At 43.1% G+C, this 18,482-nt stretch overlaps 1 protein-coding gene and 1 long non-coding RNA gene across 2 annotated transcripts in view; one reads left to right on the forward strand and one right to left on the reverse strand.

Moving 5' to 3' along the window:
* LOC112248392 overlaps positions 1 to 6,172 on the forward strand; it is a 29,032-nt gene extending 22,860 nt beyond the window's left edge. Inside the window, exon 3 of the long non-coding RNA XR_002953226.2 lies at positions 6,002 to 6,172. This is a non-coding gene — a long non-coding RNA (uncharacterized LOC112248392). The remainder of the gene's footprint in view (positions 1 to 6,001) is intronic.
* LOC121846415 (cAMP-specific 3',5'-cyclic phosphodiesterase 4B-like) overlaps positions 1 to 18,482 on the reverse strand; it is a 95,077-nt gene that overhangs the window by 35,583 nt on the left and 41,012 nt on the right. Inside the window, exon 2 of the mRNA XM_042321267.1 lies at positions 6,557 to 6,652. Within this exon, the coding sequence (XP_042177201.1) occupies positions 6,557 to 6,598 (42 nt within the window). The 5' untranslated portion in view covers positions 6,599 to 6,652. The remainder of the gene's footprint in view (positions 1 to 6,556; positions 6,653 to 18,482) is intronic.

Here is an 18,482-nt window from a genome sequence, read left to right on the forward strand (position 1 = left end):
ATCATCTGCAAACAGACATTTGATTTCCGAGTCCAGTAGTGTGAGGCCGGATGCTGTAGACTATTCTAGTGCCCTTGCCAATTAATTGATTTACTGTATATGCTCAAGCTGCATCCCTGTCTCACCCCACGACCCTGAGGAAAGAAATCAGTGTTAATTGCACACCATTTTCCATTAATTTGTATAGCAGACCCTCGTGCCAAATTGAGTCCAAAAGCTTTTTTTGAAATCAACAAAACAGGTTCTTTGTCAATACAGGTTTGCAGGGTGTATATGTGGTCTGTCATACGGTATTTTGGTAGAAGCCAGTTTGATGTTTGCTCAGGACATTGTTTTCACTGCGGAAATGGAGTCTACTGTTGCTGCCACAACAAATGTCAGTTCTGCTTCCAGCTCCTAAGCAACTTTGCAGTATTTAAAAAATATATATACAGTGGGGAGAACAAGTATTTGATACACTGCTGATTTTGCAGGTTTTCCTACTTACAAAGCATGTAGAGGTCTGTCATTTTTATCATTGGTACACTTCAACTGTGAGATGGAATCTAAAACAAAAATCCAGAAAATCACATTGTATGATTTAAGTAATTAATTTGCATTTTATTGCATGACATAAGTATTTGGTCACCTACCAACCAGCAAGAATTCCGGCTCTCACAGACCTGTTAGTTTTTCTTTTAGAAGCCCTCCTGTTCTCCACTCGTTACCTGTATTAACTGCACCTGTTTGAACTCGTTACCTGTATAAAAGACCTGTCCACACACTCAGACTCCAACCTCTCCACAATGGCCAAGACCAGAGAGCTGTGTAAGGACATCAGGGATGAAATTGTAGACTTCCACAAGGCTGGGATGGGCTACAGGACAATAGGCAAGCAGCTTGGTGAGAAGGCAACAACTGTTGGCGCAATTATTAGAAAATGGAAGAAGTTCAAGATGATGGTCAATCACCCTCGGTCTGGGGCTCCATGCAAGATCTCACCTCGTGGGGCATCAATGATGAGGAAGGTGAGGGATCAGCCCAGAACTACACGGCAGGACCTGGTCAATGACCTGAAGAGAGCTGGGACCACAGTCTCAAAGAGAACCAATAGTAACGCACTACACCGTCATGGATTAAAATCCTGCAGCGCGCGCAAGGTCCCCCTGCTCAAGCCAGCGCATGTCCAGGCCCGTCTGAAGTATGCCAATCACCATCTGGATGATCCAGAGGAGGAATGGGAGAAGGTCATGTGGTCTGATGAGACCAAAAAGCTCTATTTTTGTCTAAACTCCATTCGCTGTGTTTGGAGGAAGGATGAGTACAACCCCAAGAACACCATCCCAACCGTGAAGCATGGAGGTGGAAACATCATTCTTTGGGGATGCTTTTCTGCAAAGGGGACAGGACTACTGCACCGTTTTGAGGGGAGGATGGATGGGGCCATGTATCGCGAGATCTTGACCAACAACCTCCTTCCCTCAGTAAGAGCATTGAAGATGGGTCGTGGTTGAGTCTTCCAGCATGACAATGACCCGAAACACACAGCCAGGGCAACTAAGGAGTGGCTCTGTAAGAAGCATCTCAAGGTCCTGGAGTGGCCTAGCCAGTCTCCAGACATGAACCCAATAGAACATCTTTGGAGGGAGCTGAAAGTCCATATTGCCCAGAGACAGCCCTGAAACCTGAAGGATCTGGAGGAGTGGGCCAAAATCCCCGCTGCAGTGTGTGCAAACCTGGTCAAGAACTATAGGAAACATATGATCTCTGTAATTGCAAACAAAGGTTTCTGTACCAAATATTAAGTTCTGCTTTTCTGATGTATCAAATACGTATGTCATGCAATAAAATGCAAATTAATTACTTAAATCATACAATGTGATTTTCTGGACTTTTCTGGACTTTTAGATTCTGTCTCTCACAGTTGAAGTGTACTTATGATAAAAATTACAGACCTCTACATGCATTGTAAGCAGGAAACACTGCCGATTTTGCAGGTTATCAAATACTTGTTCTCCCCACTGTATATATTTTACATTATTAGGTCAGAATTTTTGGGTGTTATTATATACAGCTGGAAATAACTCTGGGATATCAGGGCAGGGGTTACTCACCAATCACAAATTGGATCCTTTGTTCGTACCCCCCAGGGAAATTGAACTTATTCCAGAGGCTGCTGCTAAACACAGCCGGTGGAGAACAGGAAATTCGGAGTGGACTTCTAATCCAACATGAGGCAGGCACACCATCCACTGCTTCTGAGTATATTACTCGCTAATGTTCAGTCTCTGGACAATAAAGTAGATGAGTTCAGGGCGAGGATCTCCTTCCAGAGAGACATACTCTGTTTCACGGAAACATGACTCTCTCGGGATATACTGTCCCCGTTCATACAGCCGGTTGGGTTCTCAGTACATCGCAGACAGGAATAAAGAACTCTCCGGGAAGAAGAAAGGTAGGGGTGTATGTTTCATGATTTAACTACTCATGGTGTGATTATGATAACATGCAGAAACTCGTCCTTTTGTTCACCTGACCTAGAATACCTCACAATCAAATGCTGACAGTATTACCGCCCAAGAGAATTCTATTCGGTTATACTCACAGCCGTGTATATTCCCCCTCAAGTCGATACCACGACAGCCCTCGAACTACACTGGACTTTATGCAAACTGTAAACCACATATCCTGAGGCCACATTCAATGTAGATGGAACATTTTAACAAGGCAAATTTGAGGAAAACGGAAAACGCTTGTGAAGTTCTACCAACACATCGACTATCGTACACCCTCTGGAAAAACATTGGACCACTGTTACTCAACTTTTCAAAATGCATACAAGGCCCTCCCTCTGGCAAATATGATCATGACTCAATTTTGGTCCTCCTTTCCTATAGGCAGAATCTCGACCAGGAAGTACCCGTGCTGAGGTCTATTCAACGCTGGACTGACCAATCAGAAAGGTTGTTTTGATCACGTGGACTGGGATATGTTCCGGGTAGCCTCTGAGAATAACATCGATGAATACACAGATACGGGGACTGAGTTCATCAGGAAGTGTATAGGAGATGTTCTACCCAATGTGACTTAAAAACCTACCCAAACCAGAAACCGTGGATAAATGGCAGCATTCGTGCAAAACTGAAAGAGCGAACCACCACATTAAATCATGGCAAGGTTGGGGTGGCAGGTAGCCTAGTCCTCAGAGCATGCGCAGACCAGCTGTCTGGGGTGTTTATGGACATGTTCAATCTCTCTCTATCCCAGTCTGTTGTCTCCACTTGCTGAACTGAACTAATGACTTTTGCCCCATAGCACCCACTTCTGTCATGAAGTGCTTTGAGAAGCTAGTTAAGGATCATAACACCCTTACCTGACACCCTAAACTGATTAATTTAGCTTACCTCCCCAATAGATCCACAGACGATGCAATCATTATCACACTGCCCACTGCCCTATCCCATCTGGACAAGAGGGATACCAACGTCAGAACGCAGTTCATTGACTATAGCTCAGCATTCAACAACATAGTACCCTTGAAGCTCATCATTAAGCTCGGGCCCTGGGTCAAAACCCCGCCCTCTGCAAATAGGTCCTGGACTTCCTGACGGGTCGCCCCAAGCTAGTGAAGGTAGGAAACAACACCTCCACTTCGCTGATCCTCAACACGGGCCCCACAAGTGTGCATACTCAGCCCCCTCCTGTACTCCCTGTTCACCCATGACTGCGTGGTCATGCATGCCTCCAACTCAAGTTTGCAGATGACACAACAGTAGTAGGCCTGATTACTAACAATCACGAGAGAGCCTACAGGGAGGCGGTGAGGGCCCTGGGAGAGCGGTGCCAGGAAAATAACCTCTCATTCAACATCAACAAAACAAAGGTGCTGATCGTGGACTTCAGGAAACAGCAGAGGGAGCACGCCCCTATCCACATCAACGGGACCGCAGTGGAGAAGGTGGAAAGCTTCAAGTTCCTCGGCATACACATCACTGACGATCTGATATGGTCCACCCACACAGTTTGGTGAAGAAGGCACAAGAGTGCCTGTTCAACCTCAGGAGGCTGAAGAAACTTGGCTAGGCCCCAAAAAACAGTTTTACAGATGCATAATTGAGAGCATCCTGTCAGGCTGTATCACCACCTGGTAAGGCAACAGCACCGCCAGCAACCGCAGGGCTCCAGAGGGTGGTGCAGTCTGCACAACGCATCACCGAGGGCAAACTACCTGTTCTCCAGGACACCTACAGCCCTTGATGTCACAGGAAGGCCAAAAAGACAAACAAGGACAACAACCACCTGAGCCACTGCCTGTTCACCACACTATCATCCAGAAGGCGAGGTCAGTACAGGTGCATCAAAGCTGGGACCGAGAGATTGAAACCGAGAGACTGAAACAGCTATCTCAAGGCCATCAGACTTAAATAGCCATCACTAGCCGGCTTCCACCCTGTTACACAACCCTGCACCTTAGAGGATGCTGCTCTATATACATAGACTTGGAATCACTGGCCACGTTTAATAATGTAACACTAGTCACTTTAGTAATGTTTACATAATTTTTTATTCATCTAATATGTATATACTGTAGTCAATGCCACTCCGACACTGTTTGATCTAATATTTATATATTTCTTAATGCTATTCTTTTACTTTAGATTTGTGTGTACTACTGTGAATTGTTAGAGACTACTGCTCTGTTGGAGCCAGGAACCAACATTTCACTACACCCGTAATGACATCTGCTAAATATGTGTATGTGACCAATACAATTTGATACTGCAGATGATTTTACTGAGCTTGCTGTAGATTCCACAGTAATTATTGGGGTCAAATTTGTCTCCACTTTTGTGGATTGGGGGATCAGTCCTTGGTTCCAAATATTGAGTAAGATGTTTTTAAGTTAAGTATAGCCAATCGGAATTTGTGGTCTGTATGTTTATTTCATTTAGGATACCAATCAACACCACAGGCCTTTTTGGGTTGGGATCCAATAACAAGCCACACACCCAAACATTGTTCTTTGCACTCCACTGTGTGTGTGTGTGTTTAAGTAATCTGACAGTGGAGAGGATCTATCCCTGCCAGCAAGCCTGAGTGGCCTAACATAACAGCCCTGATAAAGGCGTCAGCATGCTTCAGTTCGGCTGGTGCCTAGCGTGCCTGCATACTCCCCTAAAAGACATTTGCTTGAAAACAAAGAAAATAAAGCAGTGACAGTACTTTTTGTCCATATTTAGACACCATAGCCAGTATACACTTCCTCAAAATAGAAAGAATTAACCTAAGAACTCAAATCTGTCATTAAGTTTGACGTTGTCACCTCTACTCCTGCACCATCCTTCCGGCGTTCGTCGGCGACGGTTTACTAACCACCGCACCTGGCATTCATCATTACGTGCACCTGCGCTTCATCATTAAACACACCTGGACTCCATGACCTCACTCATTACCTCCCCTTTATCTGGCACTGCCTTAGGTTCTTTCCCCAGGCACGATTGTTTCTGTTCATGTCTAGATGCTACTCCTACGTTGTATTGTTCCATGTTATATTAAACTTACCACCTGCTTCTCGACTCCCAGCATCTACTTTACAGATGTTTTTTTGACGTAGAGATCTTAGTGCAATTTTACATCTAAGATGTTTGGTGCAGTATATTTCAATGAAAGAATGTGTATGAAAACAAGTTGTTTCTCGTTGAATGACGAGACTTTATCGAATCCCTACTGTTCACCAATCACTGACAAGTGTGTAGAACTAAAACATATATGCACAAACTCCACCGAACTGTTTAGACTGGGAAGCATGTGGATGCCTTAACCCATAGAAATTGCCTTTACCCCCTATCAAGCCTCATGGTGACAGCTAATGTTTTAAGAAGTTTACACGTATTTCATATTACTGGTTAATATAAGCTAGCTAGCTAACTTGTTCCAGTAAGTTTTCTCATCAGGAATGAAGCCGGTGAAGTACCTACCTTGCAAAATCAACAATTTTCATGAAGAATTTATGCATTGACAGTTTGGAGTGGATCATAGACCAACACTACCACCACGTTGGGTCTGGAATGCGAGGGACTACCGCTGATGACCCAATCTGCACTCACCGCATCTATCATCCATAACAAACAGGGCAGGCAAGCTATGTGCAACTTTCTTTTTCTGTTAAATAAAATACCTTTTTTAGCAAAGACTGGCCTACATTTGCATCTTTACAGAAAACATGGGCTTTGACTGGAGCTCTGGGTTTGCTAGGCTGCATTAAAAAATGTTTTAGCAGAGGTTTGTTTTGTAAATAGCATCCTTAGTGATGTGGACACCAAGGAACTTGAAGCTCTTGACCCGCTTCACTGAGCTATTTGTAGGTTTGATCAGAGGCCTGATTTTTAACCACTCACTCACTGGGGACTACTGAAGTTGTATTATTCTTCTCTAAAATGTTCCTTTCCCTTTCTCCCCCCACTGTCTCTTCTGTGCTTTAGATTTTTGAATTATGTGAGGAACTTATCCTTAGCTAATCTGGGAAGGGGGGGGGGTTCTTGGAACACTACTTCAACGCTGTATAAACGTTACTTACGTCATTGGGAGACACTGTCAGCACACTTCTGCTTTTCCTCATCTTCCGTGGAGTATTCCTTGCTCAGTTCCACAGCAGCCAGCTTCACATGCACACCTGGAACAACACACACACACACACACACGTGTTACTGTTGTAGATTGCAAAGAGGAACACGAGCATACATGCGACACGTAGGTGTTTAGTGTCCGATATAAAATATACAGTCAAATGAAAGACAAGACGGTTTCCATTATTGAGATGTTTTATTTTGACAGGGAGTCCTACTGAGAACAAAGTCTCTTTTTCAGATGAGATCTGCATACACATCAACACACCAATACACACATCCATACATTTTAAAAACAAAACCCAATCATAGAAAACAAACATTCACATTTCAGTAAAAAGGGTACCCAATCAGCCTTTTGAATTGCACTAGAGGTGCCAATTCATTCAATTTTAGAGGCTTGGAAATTTATTCCACAAGTAAGGTGCAAAAAAAAATAAAAGCAGATTTGACTAACTCTGTGGAGATCAAAGGGCTCTCGAGAGTTTGCCATTCTTGAGACCGGGTATTGGTACGTCTAAGTTAACTTCCGCCGTACTTTACTTCATTGTTAATGCAGGAGGGCTTTATAAACAGAGTGCAACGCATCAATCTATGGAATTGCAAAGGGGGCCAGCCTACTTTCTGATATAGAATGCAGTGACGTGTGCTGATCTTGTCGCCCATAATAAAGCACAGTGTGCTATGATGAACTGCGTCTATTGGCTTCAATACAAAGACAACTGCATTCATATCTGTCACGTATACTCCCTCTCCGGCGCTCGAAGTCACCAGGCTGCTCCTTATTACGCACACGTCACCATCCATTACGTGCCTCATCAGACTCACCTGGACTCAATCACCTGCCTGATTACATTCCCTATATATGTCACTCCCTTTGGTTCTTTCCCTAGGCCTTGTTTCCCTAGGCCTTGTTTCCCTAGGCATTGTTTTCTGTTTCATGTCTGTACGCTACCAGTGTTTCTTGTTTTGTTCCCTGTGTTATTATTAGTCACTCCCTGTACTTGCTTCCCGACTAATGATTTTGTTTTCTGCTGTTTTAATGAAAGGCATGACTTAATCCAATACAATAAGCCCATTTTAAATTCTTAGCTCGTGTGTGGTGTTCATGTTTTTGTTATTCATCCAATGTTCACAGGTCTGATGGACCCACAACAACATTATTGGGTTTTTAAAACAAAGCCATAACAATTTACATAAAGATACTTAGATGTTGACTATCAATTACAATCAATATAGACATACTGTACATGGTTAATATTTGCCATTTACCTCTGCTGGATCACATTTATCAATAAAACCTCTTTGTTTTTTAATTAAAATGTATAAACATGATTTATTCCACCCATGTCTTGATTATCTTAAACAAATAAATATAAAAGGTTCACTATTGATGTTTATTGCTTTGAAATGAACAAATTGGAAGGACAAATTTGACACAGTATTTTATGGAAATGATAAATGAGCCCCATTGAACACAAATTAAGGCTGGTCTATACACCACATGCAGGACAGAGTTTTACTGTGTGTTGAAAATGCATTTCTTGCACTTGATGCATGTGTACTGCGTCTTCCTGTCCTTCTTGGGTCCACACACATCGCAGCGCTTATTCTTGTTGCTACCGGCTGCAATCTACAATGATAAACACTTAGTTGAGGAATTTTACTAACATCTCACTCACATATATAGTTACAGCAGGCCAAGGTAGGAGAGTCTCTCACTCAAACACATCACTCGCACTTACTTCTGGTATTGGAGTAGTTAGTTCTATGGGTCGGGTGGATGGGGCACCAGCATCCTCCTCACAATGGCTGCAGAAGCTGGGGTCCTTGGGATATGTTGTGTCCTCTGGATTTGAGGTCTTGCCAATGACTTGCCCAGCTCCCCGAGAAAGTGCCAGCTCCTATGGAGCTTCCCTCTGTTCCAATCTGGGTTCAACGCCATCTAAATGACAAACGCGTTGTACGCCGAGATGTCCATGATGTTGAAGAATATCACAAGTGGCCAGCGTATGGTTCTTCTTTTGCATCTGTACCCAGTCACCAGCTTCTCTAAATTGTCCCTCCTTTTGTGGCATTGTAATCCATTATGATTTCTGTTTTTGACATGAGTACCACATGTTTGCCTTTCTCTGCTGATGAGCTGGTTACTGACTGTCTGGTCCTGGGGTTGGCTGCTGACTGTCTGGTCCTGGGGTTGGCTGCTGACTGGCTGGTCCTGGGGTTGGCTGCTGACTGGCTGGTCCTGGGGTTGGCTGCTGACTGGCTGGTCCTGGGGTTGGCTGCTGACTGGCTGGTCCTGGGGTTGGCTGCTGACTGGCTGGTCCTGGGGTTGGTTACTGACTGTCTGGTCCTGGGGTTGGTTACTGACTGTCTGGTCCTGGGGTTGGCTGCTGACTGTCTGGTCCTGGGGTTGGCTGCTGACTGGCTGGTCCTGGGGTTGGCTGCTGACTGGCTGGTCCTGGGGTTGGCTGCTGACTGGCTGGTCCTGGGGTTGGCTGCTGACTGGCTGGTCCTGGGGTTGGCTGCTGACTGGCTGGTCCTGGGGTTGGCTGCTGACTGGCTGGTCCTGGGGTTGGCTGCTGACTGGCTGGTCCTGGGGTTGGCTGCTGACTGGCTGGTCCTGGGGTTGGCTGCTGACTGGCTGGTCCTGGGGTTGGCTGCTGACTGGCTGGTCCTGGGGTTGGCTGCTGACTGGCTGGTCCTGGGGTTGGCTGCTGACTGGCTGGTCCTGGGGTTGGCTGCTGACTGGCTGGTCCTGGGGTTGGCTGCTGACTGGCTGGTCCTGGGGTTGGCTGCTGACTGTCTGGTCCTGGGGTTGGCTGCTGACTGTCTGGTCCTGGGGTTGGCTGCTGACTGTCTGGTCCTGGGGTTGGCTGCTGACTGGCTGGTCCTGGGGCTGGTTGAGGCTCAATCTCACCCTCCTTTCAAATCACTGTCAGGCTCTGAATTGACAGTGGCATGATCCTCATATTTAGAAAATTCTTTATCTTCCAAATTGGAAGATGCTCCTTCCATATTAGCTTCTCTCTCTGCAAAGATTATTTCTAAGGCCCTCCGAGCAGAGATTATTTTTGCCATAATGATTGATTGTGGTAAGAAGCCACACATGCAAAGCTATTTGTGTCCCTCCCCCAATTTTCACCTGGCTGGGGTAGAGTATGGGAAAATACATTGTAAAACATTCTGTATCGAAATAATGTATTGTAATAACATTGTGCAGGTTCTCGTAAGAAATTGTCTAGTTTCACACACTACAAAGGGTAAAGAGTGTGAGAAAAGCGGGAGAAAGGCAGATGGACAGTGGACCCGAACACCACATAGTGTGCACTCAATGAAAAATGTGTTATTTTAGAAAATAATTGTCATTTTTCTTTTAGTAAATATTGAAAATGGGTCCCACAGACCCGAACACCACACAAGGGTTAACTAACTCATCAACATGCTTTTTGAAAGATAGCTTTTTGTAAATCCTGATGCCCAGATATTTATAAGTGGGGACATCATCAATGAGGGCACCTTCCAAAGCACATATGCATAAATCATCAGATACATTTTTGCGTGATTTGGAGAATAACATATACTTGGTTTTTACCTGCATTTAAGTACCATTTCAGTTCAACAAAGGCCTTCTGTAAAGAAATGAAGGCAGATTGAAGCTCAGAAAGAGCCTGGTCAACTGTGGGGGCAATAGCATACACAACAGTGTCTTCTGCATATAGGTGTATGTAAAAAATACAAATAAATGTAAATGCCACTAGATCAACATTTTTCTTTTATAGACAGTAAAAAGTACATCACCTAAAAGCAATCACTATGGGACACCTTTCGCAATATCAAGGAAACCTGACATAGCACCATCCCAAAAGCACGTGTCTTGTCAGTCAAGTAATTTTCAAACCAATTACATGACGCCTGATCCATACCGATGGCAGACAATCTTTGAATCAATACATGGTGGTCAACAGTATCGAAAGCCTTCAAAAGTAAAACAGGTCAGCACAGTGCTTCTTCCTATCCATACCCTTAATCACATAATTGAACACCAAGGTTGCTGCAGAACCAGAGTGGTGGACACTTAGAATACATCTCATAGCTAGAAAGGTTCTTAAGCATACAGTTGATTAATGATTCTAAAATGTTTGCTTGGCAAAGATACATTTGAGATATGGCAATAATTATTTAGGTTTAGGGGTTACCGCCTTTGTGGAGAAGGGAGCACATGGGCTGCCTTTCCAGCTCTGGGGATAGCAACTGAGATAATAATCAGATAAAGAATGGGTCAATGACTCCGTAACCAGCAGAGCAGAAAGCTGCAGCAAATCAGCCCCAGTGGATATATGTTTTTTTTTACATCAATCTTAAGGCATCTAGCATATTACAAGAACAACATTGTAGAAATTAAACAAAAATTCACTAGAAGTTGACTGATCTTCTAATGAGCTAACTGGAGTCTGTGAGACGGAAGAGCAGTTGACTGACTGACCAGGGTCAATTAAACCACAATTTCTTTCAAATAAAAAGCCACCCAAGATAAAAGCATCACTTATCCCATTTTTCCTCAGTAATGATGCCAGAGTGCCTTAACAAAGTAACGTGCAAAGACGTTAACAAAGAGTGGACCATCAGTTATATGAAAGATAAGACATGGACACTGGAGAGCATACTGTAGTGATGCACGGGTTGACTCATAACCCACAGTCTCCGCGGTTATATCCTCGGGGCAGATGGGTTTAGGGTCATTAAATATTGTGTAGCTGAAGGGCGGGCGGGTTGAATAAAGATACAAAAATACTTTAATAACCCATATGTGGAATTATTGTGAAATTTATATAGGCTTAATTAAGGTTCTTTATTTTAGGCTGAATTAACTGAACATCGCTAAATGCATAAGTAAAAGAAAATTGCACCTATTTGATGCAACCCTTGCTGTTAATAATGCCCTGAAGGCAGCTCTGCAGAGTGGTCACTAGCTGGCACAGCCAAAAAGTCATAAAATCTGATTTTAAACCTAACCCTTACCTTAACCACACTGCTAAACTTAATGCCTAACGCTTACCGTACATTTTTATTTTCATAAATTTGACCGATATAGCTAATTTTGACTTTGCAGCTGGTCCATCTGGCGGAAATCGCTCAGTTCTGCCTCTAGGACAAGATTCATGACAATAAATGTCAACCTACTAAAAAAGCATCACAAAAACACTGCTGCCACCAATGCAATGCTCCGTTTGGAGGATTCGAAGCTTGGACCATCAGCTATGTGAAAGAAGAGACTTGGACACGAGACAGCAGGACGGGACTTTTTTCAAGGACATGTGACCACCGTCTCAATTAGTTCACGTGACACAGGTTAATTTATAGACACAAGTCAGGCATTAGTTATCAATGATGAACATCCAATTCTCATCCTTACAACTGTTTTCCAAAATTGTGACGGATCACCAGCAGAGTCTGATATAGATCTTAGAAAGTAGCTTGATTTAGCTTTCTTAAATTAAGGAAGTACTGTACATCTTGTACTTGTACAGTATACAGTAGGGGTTGTGTCTAGATTAGTAGTATGCAAATTGTGTTACACACAACCTCAGGGTGAACCCTGCCATGTAACATTGATAAGAATCTACAGGATGTAGAGGAAATTAATAACACTTACTTATGTGGTTATTGAATTGAGCAAACAGTGATGTGAGATGCTAAAAAAAATGTATTTTCACTGTACAACGTCAATGCCATTCACATAGTGGTCTATTAAAAACTACTGCAGTGTCTGGGACAGAGTGCTCTTTGACTGGGCTAGATCTGACCTGGGCTAGAGGGGGGAAAAGAGAAAGAAGTAGAGAGGGTGTGTTCAAACCCAGGACTTCTCTCTCCCATGACACTCCTTTCCAACACTACATCAGATGGTGTGTGAATGAATAGAGTCAGGGTCAGATAAAGCAAGCACACCAACAATAAGTAGACCCACAGTGAGTTAGACTGAATGATCTAATCAACCTGGGAAAACCAGGTATTTGCACTGTGTTTTGGTGTGGAGTAAATCTGCTCTCCTCAATGGCTCTGTGTTCGCTCTCTGTCTCCTTTCAGGCCTCATTGTACAAACGCAATATTAGACTGTTGACTCACCTTCCAACCCCCATATCAGTTCCATAGTGCACTGCTACTCAAGGGAGGGATGTTTTCTGTCAAACCTGAGGTAACTGATCAGATTTGAGAGTTCCACAAAAAACATGGCATCCACTTTCAAAAACAGTATCTACTAAAGCTGCAATATGTAACTTATTGTATTTATTTTAATGCTCAAAATCTCCAACAGATCGCTCGCTAGTGGTCATCCAATGTGATGCAACAGTAACAATATTGCGCCTCTAGCCTGCCTGAGAACCGTTGTATTCATAGGTTGTTGTTTTCCATCGGGTGGGATTTCCCTGCCAGATTTTGTGGGGCTCACAATGAGTGACGTGTTTTCCGTCAGTGAGGTGGCGGTGTCATACTGTAGCTAGCTGGCTAGCTAGCTGAGCCTGTGGCTAATGGCTAGCGTCGATAGCTAGCTTACAGACATGGGACCTGAACCAGCAGCAACTACTCCTCCATCTAAATTTGGAGAGCAGACAGGCAAAAAGGGAAAGCGATAGAGCCCAGATGAGAGTAAACCTCAGATTTGCGTTCACACAGTGGAGAGAACTGGGGGAGTTGAAGGGTTTCAAAACCGACCCTGTACATAGCTAAGCTGGCTTGCTGACATTTCTGACAAGTCAAAAACTGTACCCTGTTTCTGGTGCATGTATTTCACGACACTCGTTTGCTACAACAAGTGGAAATTTAGTTTAAAAGTTTAATCACAGAATTGTAAAGCTACACCGTTAGCGAGGAAATGTTCTCAACTGCACATCTCGTGTTCTTGATCTGAATGCCCCATCTTTAGTCAGCTGTTGTACAACACAACGTTCAAAAACGAGCTTGTTTTGATATCTGATCTAGGTCAGGGATGGTTATCTCCAATCCTCTGTGGCTTGATTGGTGACAATTTTTCCACAGCTAACACAAGACTCCAATAACCTGAGGTCAAACAGTTTTGATTGGTTTTCAGATTAGAATGGAATTAGTTTAAAGTGTGATAATCAGGCGTGATAGTTCATTCTACAGACAAAATAATCACCAAATATTACTCTATTTTTCAGCTAAAGAAGACTGTAATAACAAGTCTCAAAGGTGAAGTGTCTACACATTGAAAACTGCAAAGGACTACACCGATGTCCCAGATCTTCAGAGAGCAGGGTTGTGAAGACTGAGCTCTCAACTGGGGCTACAAAGGAGAATGATCCTGAGACTCTCTGAAGTGCCACCACCAACAGCGTCTGAGCTGCTACAACTTTGAGGAGACATCGCCGCGCAACGCAGGGTGCAGTCAGCACACCTCAGGTCAAACAGTTTTATTAGAGTGATAAACAAGAACGCAAGGTAATCTCCTCAAATTAACAAAAGCACAGTGTAAAGGGATACATTCTGATAAAGTACTGAACTGATCACTCAGACCAAAAAGATTTACAAAGATATCTCGAAATTGAGTATTTTTCCTAATACTGATCCAAATGAAGAATAAAGTATAATGTAGTCGTGGAAAGTGTAACCTCTTATGTAAATATAGTTGTTAATAAATACATGAAATATTAGAGTGGTGAAATGGCAGCAGTTGTGTGTTGTAAGGTGCACGAGTCTCCCTGCATTTGATCCATGTGCAACCGTGATGTTGTCCGGAGGTACTCCATGATGTCAAAAATCATGGATGGTCTTGCGGCTCTTCAAAAATTTAATCCTACAGAACAAAATGTACACAACACTTATTAGGATTGTATTGTAATGTTCACCACATGGTCTTTTATGTATAACCAAATCAGGATGTTCATGCAGAAGAGTTGAGTATAGAGGTCGACCGATTCAATCGGAATGGCCGATTTTTAATTTCAAGTTTTCATAACAATCGGAAATCAGTATTTTTGGGCGCCGATTTGCCCCCAAAAATGTACACCTTTTATTTAACTAGGCAAGTCAGTTAAGAACACAATGACGGCCTAGGAACGGTGGGTTAACTGCCTCGTTCAGGGGCAGAAAGACAGATTTTCACCTTGTCAGCTCGGGTGATCCAATCTTGCAACCTTACATTTAACTAGCCCAACGCAATAACGACCTGCCTCTCTCTCGTTGCACTCCACAAGGAGACTGACTGCCTGTTACGCAAATGCAGTAAGCCAAGGTAAGTTGCTAGCTAGCATTAAACTTATCTAATAAAAAAACATCAATCATAATCACTAGTTAACTACAGATGGTTGATATTACTAGATATTATCTAGCGTGTCCTGTGTTGCATTTAATCTGACTGAGCATACAAGCATACAAGTATCTGACTGAGCGGTGGTAAGCAGAAGCAGGCGCGTAAACATTCATTCAAACAGCACTTTCATGCATTTTGCCAGCAGCTCTTCGTTGTGCATCAAGCTGGCTGGTGTGACCGAAGTGAAATGGCTGGCTAGTTAGCGCGCGCTAATAGCGTTTCAGACTTCACTCGCTCTGAGCCTTGGGGTGGTTGTTTCCCTTGCTTTGCATGGGTAACGCTGCTTCGATGTGGTGGCTGTTGTCGTTGTGTTGCTGGTTCGAGCCCAGGGAGGAGCGAGGAGAGGGACGGAGGCTATACTGTTACACTGGCAATACTAAAGTGCCTATAAGAACATCCAATAGTCAAAGATTAATTAAATACAAATGGTATAGAGGGAAATAGTCCTATAATAACTACAACCTAAAACTTCTTAACTGGGAATATTGAAGACTCATGTTAAAAGGAACCACCAGCTTTCATATGTTCTCATGTTCTGAGCAAGGAACTGAAATGTTAGCTTTCTTACATAGCACATATTGCACTTTTACGTTCTTCTCCAACACTTTGTTTTTGCATTATTTAAACCAAATTGAACATGTTTCATTGTCTACTTGAGGCTAAATAGATTTTATTGATGTATTATATTAAGTTAAAATAAGTGTTAATTCAGTATTGTTGTAATTGTCATTATTACATTATTTTTTTTCTTAATCGGTATCGGCTTTTTTGGTCCTCCAATAATCGGTATCGGCGTTGGAAAATCATAATTGGTCGACCTCTAGTTGAGTATAACACTTCTACAATCCATAGACAACATCTTCATAGCTATAGCTCTCAGGAATCAAGGGGCCATCCCAGTAATGTTATTATCTAGCTAAAGTAGTGTACTAAGACCGCACTCAATGAGCTGTATATTACCTTAAGCAAACAAGAAAACGCTCATCCGGAGACGGCGCTCCTAGTGGCCGGAAAATGTAATGCAGGGAATCTTAAATCAGTTTTACCAAATTTCCACCAGCATGTTAAATGTGAGGGGAAAAAAACTCTAGACCACCTTTCCTCCACACACTGAGATGTGTACCAAGCTCTCCTTCACCCTCCATTTGGCAAATCTGACCATAATTCTACCCTCCTGATTCCAAAAATTAAAGCAAAAATTAAAGCAGGAAGCACCAGTGACTCGGTTTATAAAAAAGTGGTTAGATGAAGCAGATGCTAAACTACAGGACTGTTTTGCTATCACAGACTGGAATATGCTCCGGGATTCTTCCGATGGAATTGAGGAATACACCACATCAGTCACTGGTTTCATCAATAAGTGCATTGATGACGTCGTGCACACAGTGACTGTACGTAAATACCCCAACCAGAAGCTATGGATTACAGGAAACATCCGCACTGAGCTAAAGGGTAGAGCTGCCACTTTCAAGGAGCGGGACTCTAACCTGGAAGTTTATAAGAAATTCCTCTATGCCCGCCAACGAACCATCAAACAGGCAAAGCGTCAATACAGGACTAAGATCGAATCCTACTACACCGGCTCCGATGCTCGTCGGATGTGGGCTTGCAAACTATTACAGACTACAAAGGGAAGCACAGCCGAGAGCTGCCCAGTGATACAAGCCTACCAGACGAGCTAAATTACTTCAACACTCGCTTCTAGGCAAGTAACACTGAAACATGCATGAGAGCATCAGCTGTTCCGGACGACTGTGTGATCACGCTCTCCGCAGCCAATGTGAGTTAGACCTTTAAACAGGTCAACATTCACAAGGCAGCAGGGCCAGACGGATTACCTGGCTACTCAGAGCATGTGCTGACAAACTGGCAAGTGTCTTCACTGACATTTTCAACCTTTCCCTGTCTGAGTCTGTAATACCAACATGTTTCAAACAGACCACCAATGTCCTTGTGCCCAAGAACACTAAAGTAACCTGCCTAAATGACTACCGGTCCGTAGCACTCACGTCTGTAGCCATGAAGTGCTTTGAAAGGCTGGTCATGGCTCACATCAACACCATTATCCCAGAAACCCTAGACCCACTCCAATTTGCATACCGACCTAACAGATCCACAAATGATGCAATCTCTATTGCACTCCACAGTGCCCTTTCCCACCTGGACAAAAGGAACACTTATGTGAGGTTGCATCACTGCCTGGTATGGCAACTGCTCGGCCTCCGACCGCAAGGAACTACAAAGGGTACGGCCCACTACATCACTTGGGCCAAGCTTCCAGCCATCCAGGACCTCTATACCAGGTGGTGTCAGAGGAAGGCCCTCACCCTAGTCATAGACTGTTCTCTCTGCTACCGCATGGCAAGCGGTACAGGAGCACCAAGTCTAGGTCCAAGAGACTTCTAAACAGCTTCTTCCCCCAAGCCATAAGACTCCTGAACATCTAATCAAATGGCTACCCAGACTATTTGTATTCCCCCCCCCACCCCATTTTACACTGCTGCTACTCTATTATCTATGCATAGTCACTTTAATAACTCTACCTACGTGTACATATTACCTCAATTACCTCGACTAACCGGTGCCACGGCACATTGACTCTGTACCGGTACCCCCTGTATATAGCCTCGCTATTGATATTTTAATGCTGCTCTTTAATTATTTGTTACTTTTATTTATTATTCATATTTTTAAGGTATTTTTTAACTGCATTGTTGGTTAGGGCTTGTAAATAAGCATTTCACTGTAACGTTGTATTGTTGTATTCAGCGTATGTGACAAATAACATTTGATTTGATACTGTAGGAGTCAAAAGGGCAAAGGATTGAATGCATGCCAAAGCCAAGGTTATTTGCCATGAATACAGAGCTATGATAGTCAAAATTACACTTCTACAATCAATACACATCTTCATAGCATAGCTCTCAAGAATTAAGGGGCCATCCGGGTAATGTTATTAGCTAGCTAGAAAGCTAGTATAGGAGTCAGAGAATGGCAAAGGACGTTTTATGTATTTATTTCACCTTTACAAGTTCTCATTTGAAACTGCAACCTGGCCAAGATAAAGCCAAGACTTGCAAAAGCCAAGGTTATTTTTCATGTATGCTGAGCTATGATAGTCCCCAAAAAATGTTTTACCCAAGTATGATAACTACTATACTAAAGCTATCCTTATATTGCTATCTTGTACCAGTCAGGGAAATTCACAGTAACTATTATCAATGATGTAGCTTGCAAAGTTAGCTAGCTAGCTACCTTGACATTGCTAACGTTAGCTAACCATGTGAATATTATAATATGTATAAAATTTTTAGTACCTGTTCTGAAGACATTGTTGCTCAAATGGAATCTTCAATGTTGTCTGTAACTGTTATCACATTGACATACACAGTTAGGGTTGCCAACTGTCCCGTATTAGCCGGGATGTCTCTTATATTGGGCTAAATTGTTTTGTCCCATAAGGGGCCTCCCATGTCCCGTATATTCATCCAATCACAGTATAGCGCCAATTCCTGCAAAGTAATTTCTGTTGTTCGGTCGGTTTA

Source organism: Oncorhynchus tshawytscha, linkage group LG01, assembly GCF_018296145.1.
Source record: "Oncorhynchus tshawytscha isolate Ot180627B linkage group LG01, Otsh_v2.0, whole genome shotgun sequence".
NCBI lineage: Eukaryota > Metazoa > Chordata > Actinopteri > Salmoniformes > Salmonidae > Oncorhynchus > Oncorhynchus tshawytscha.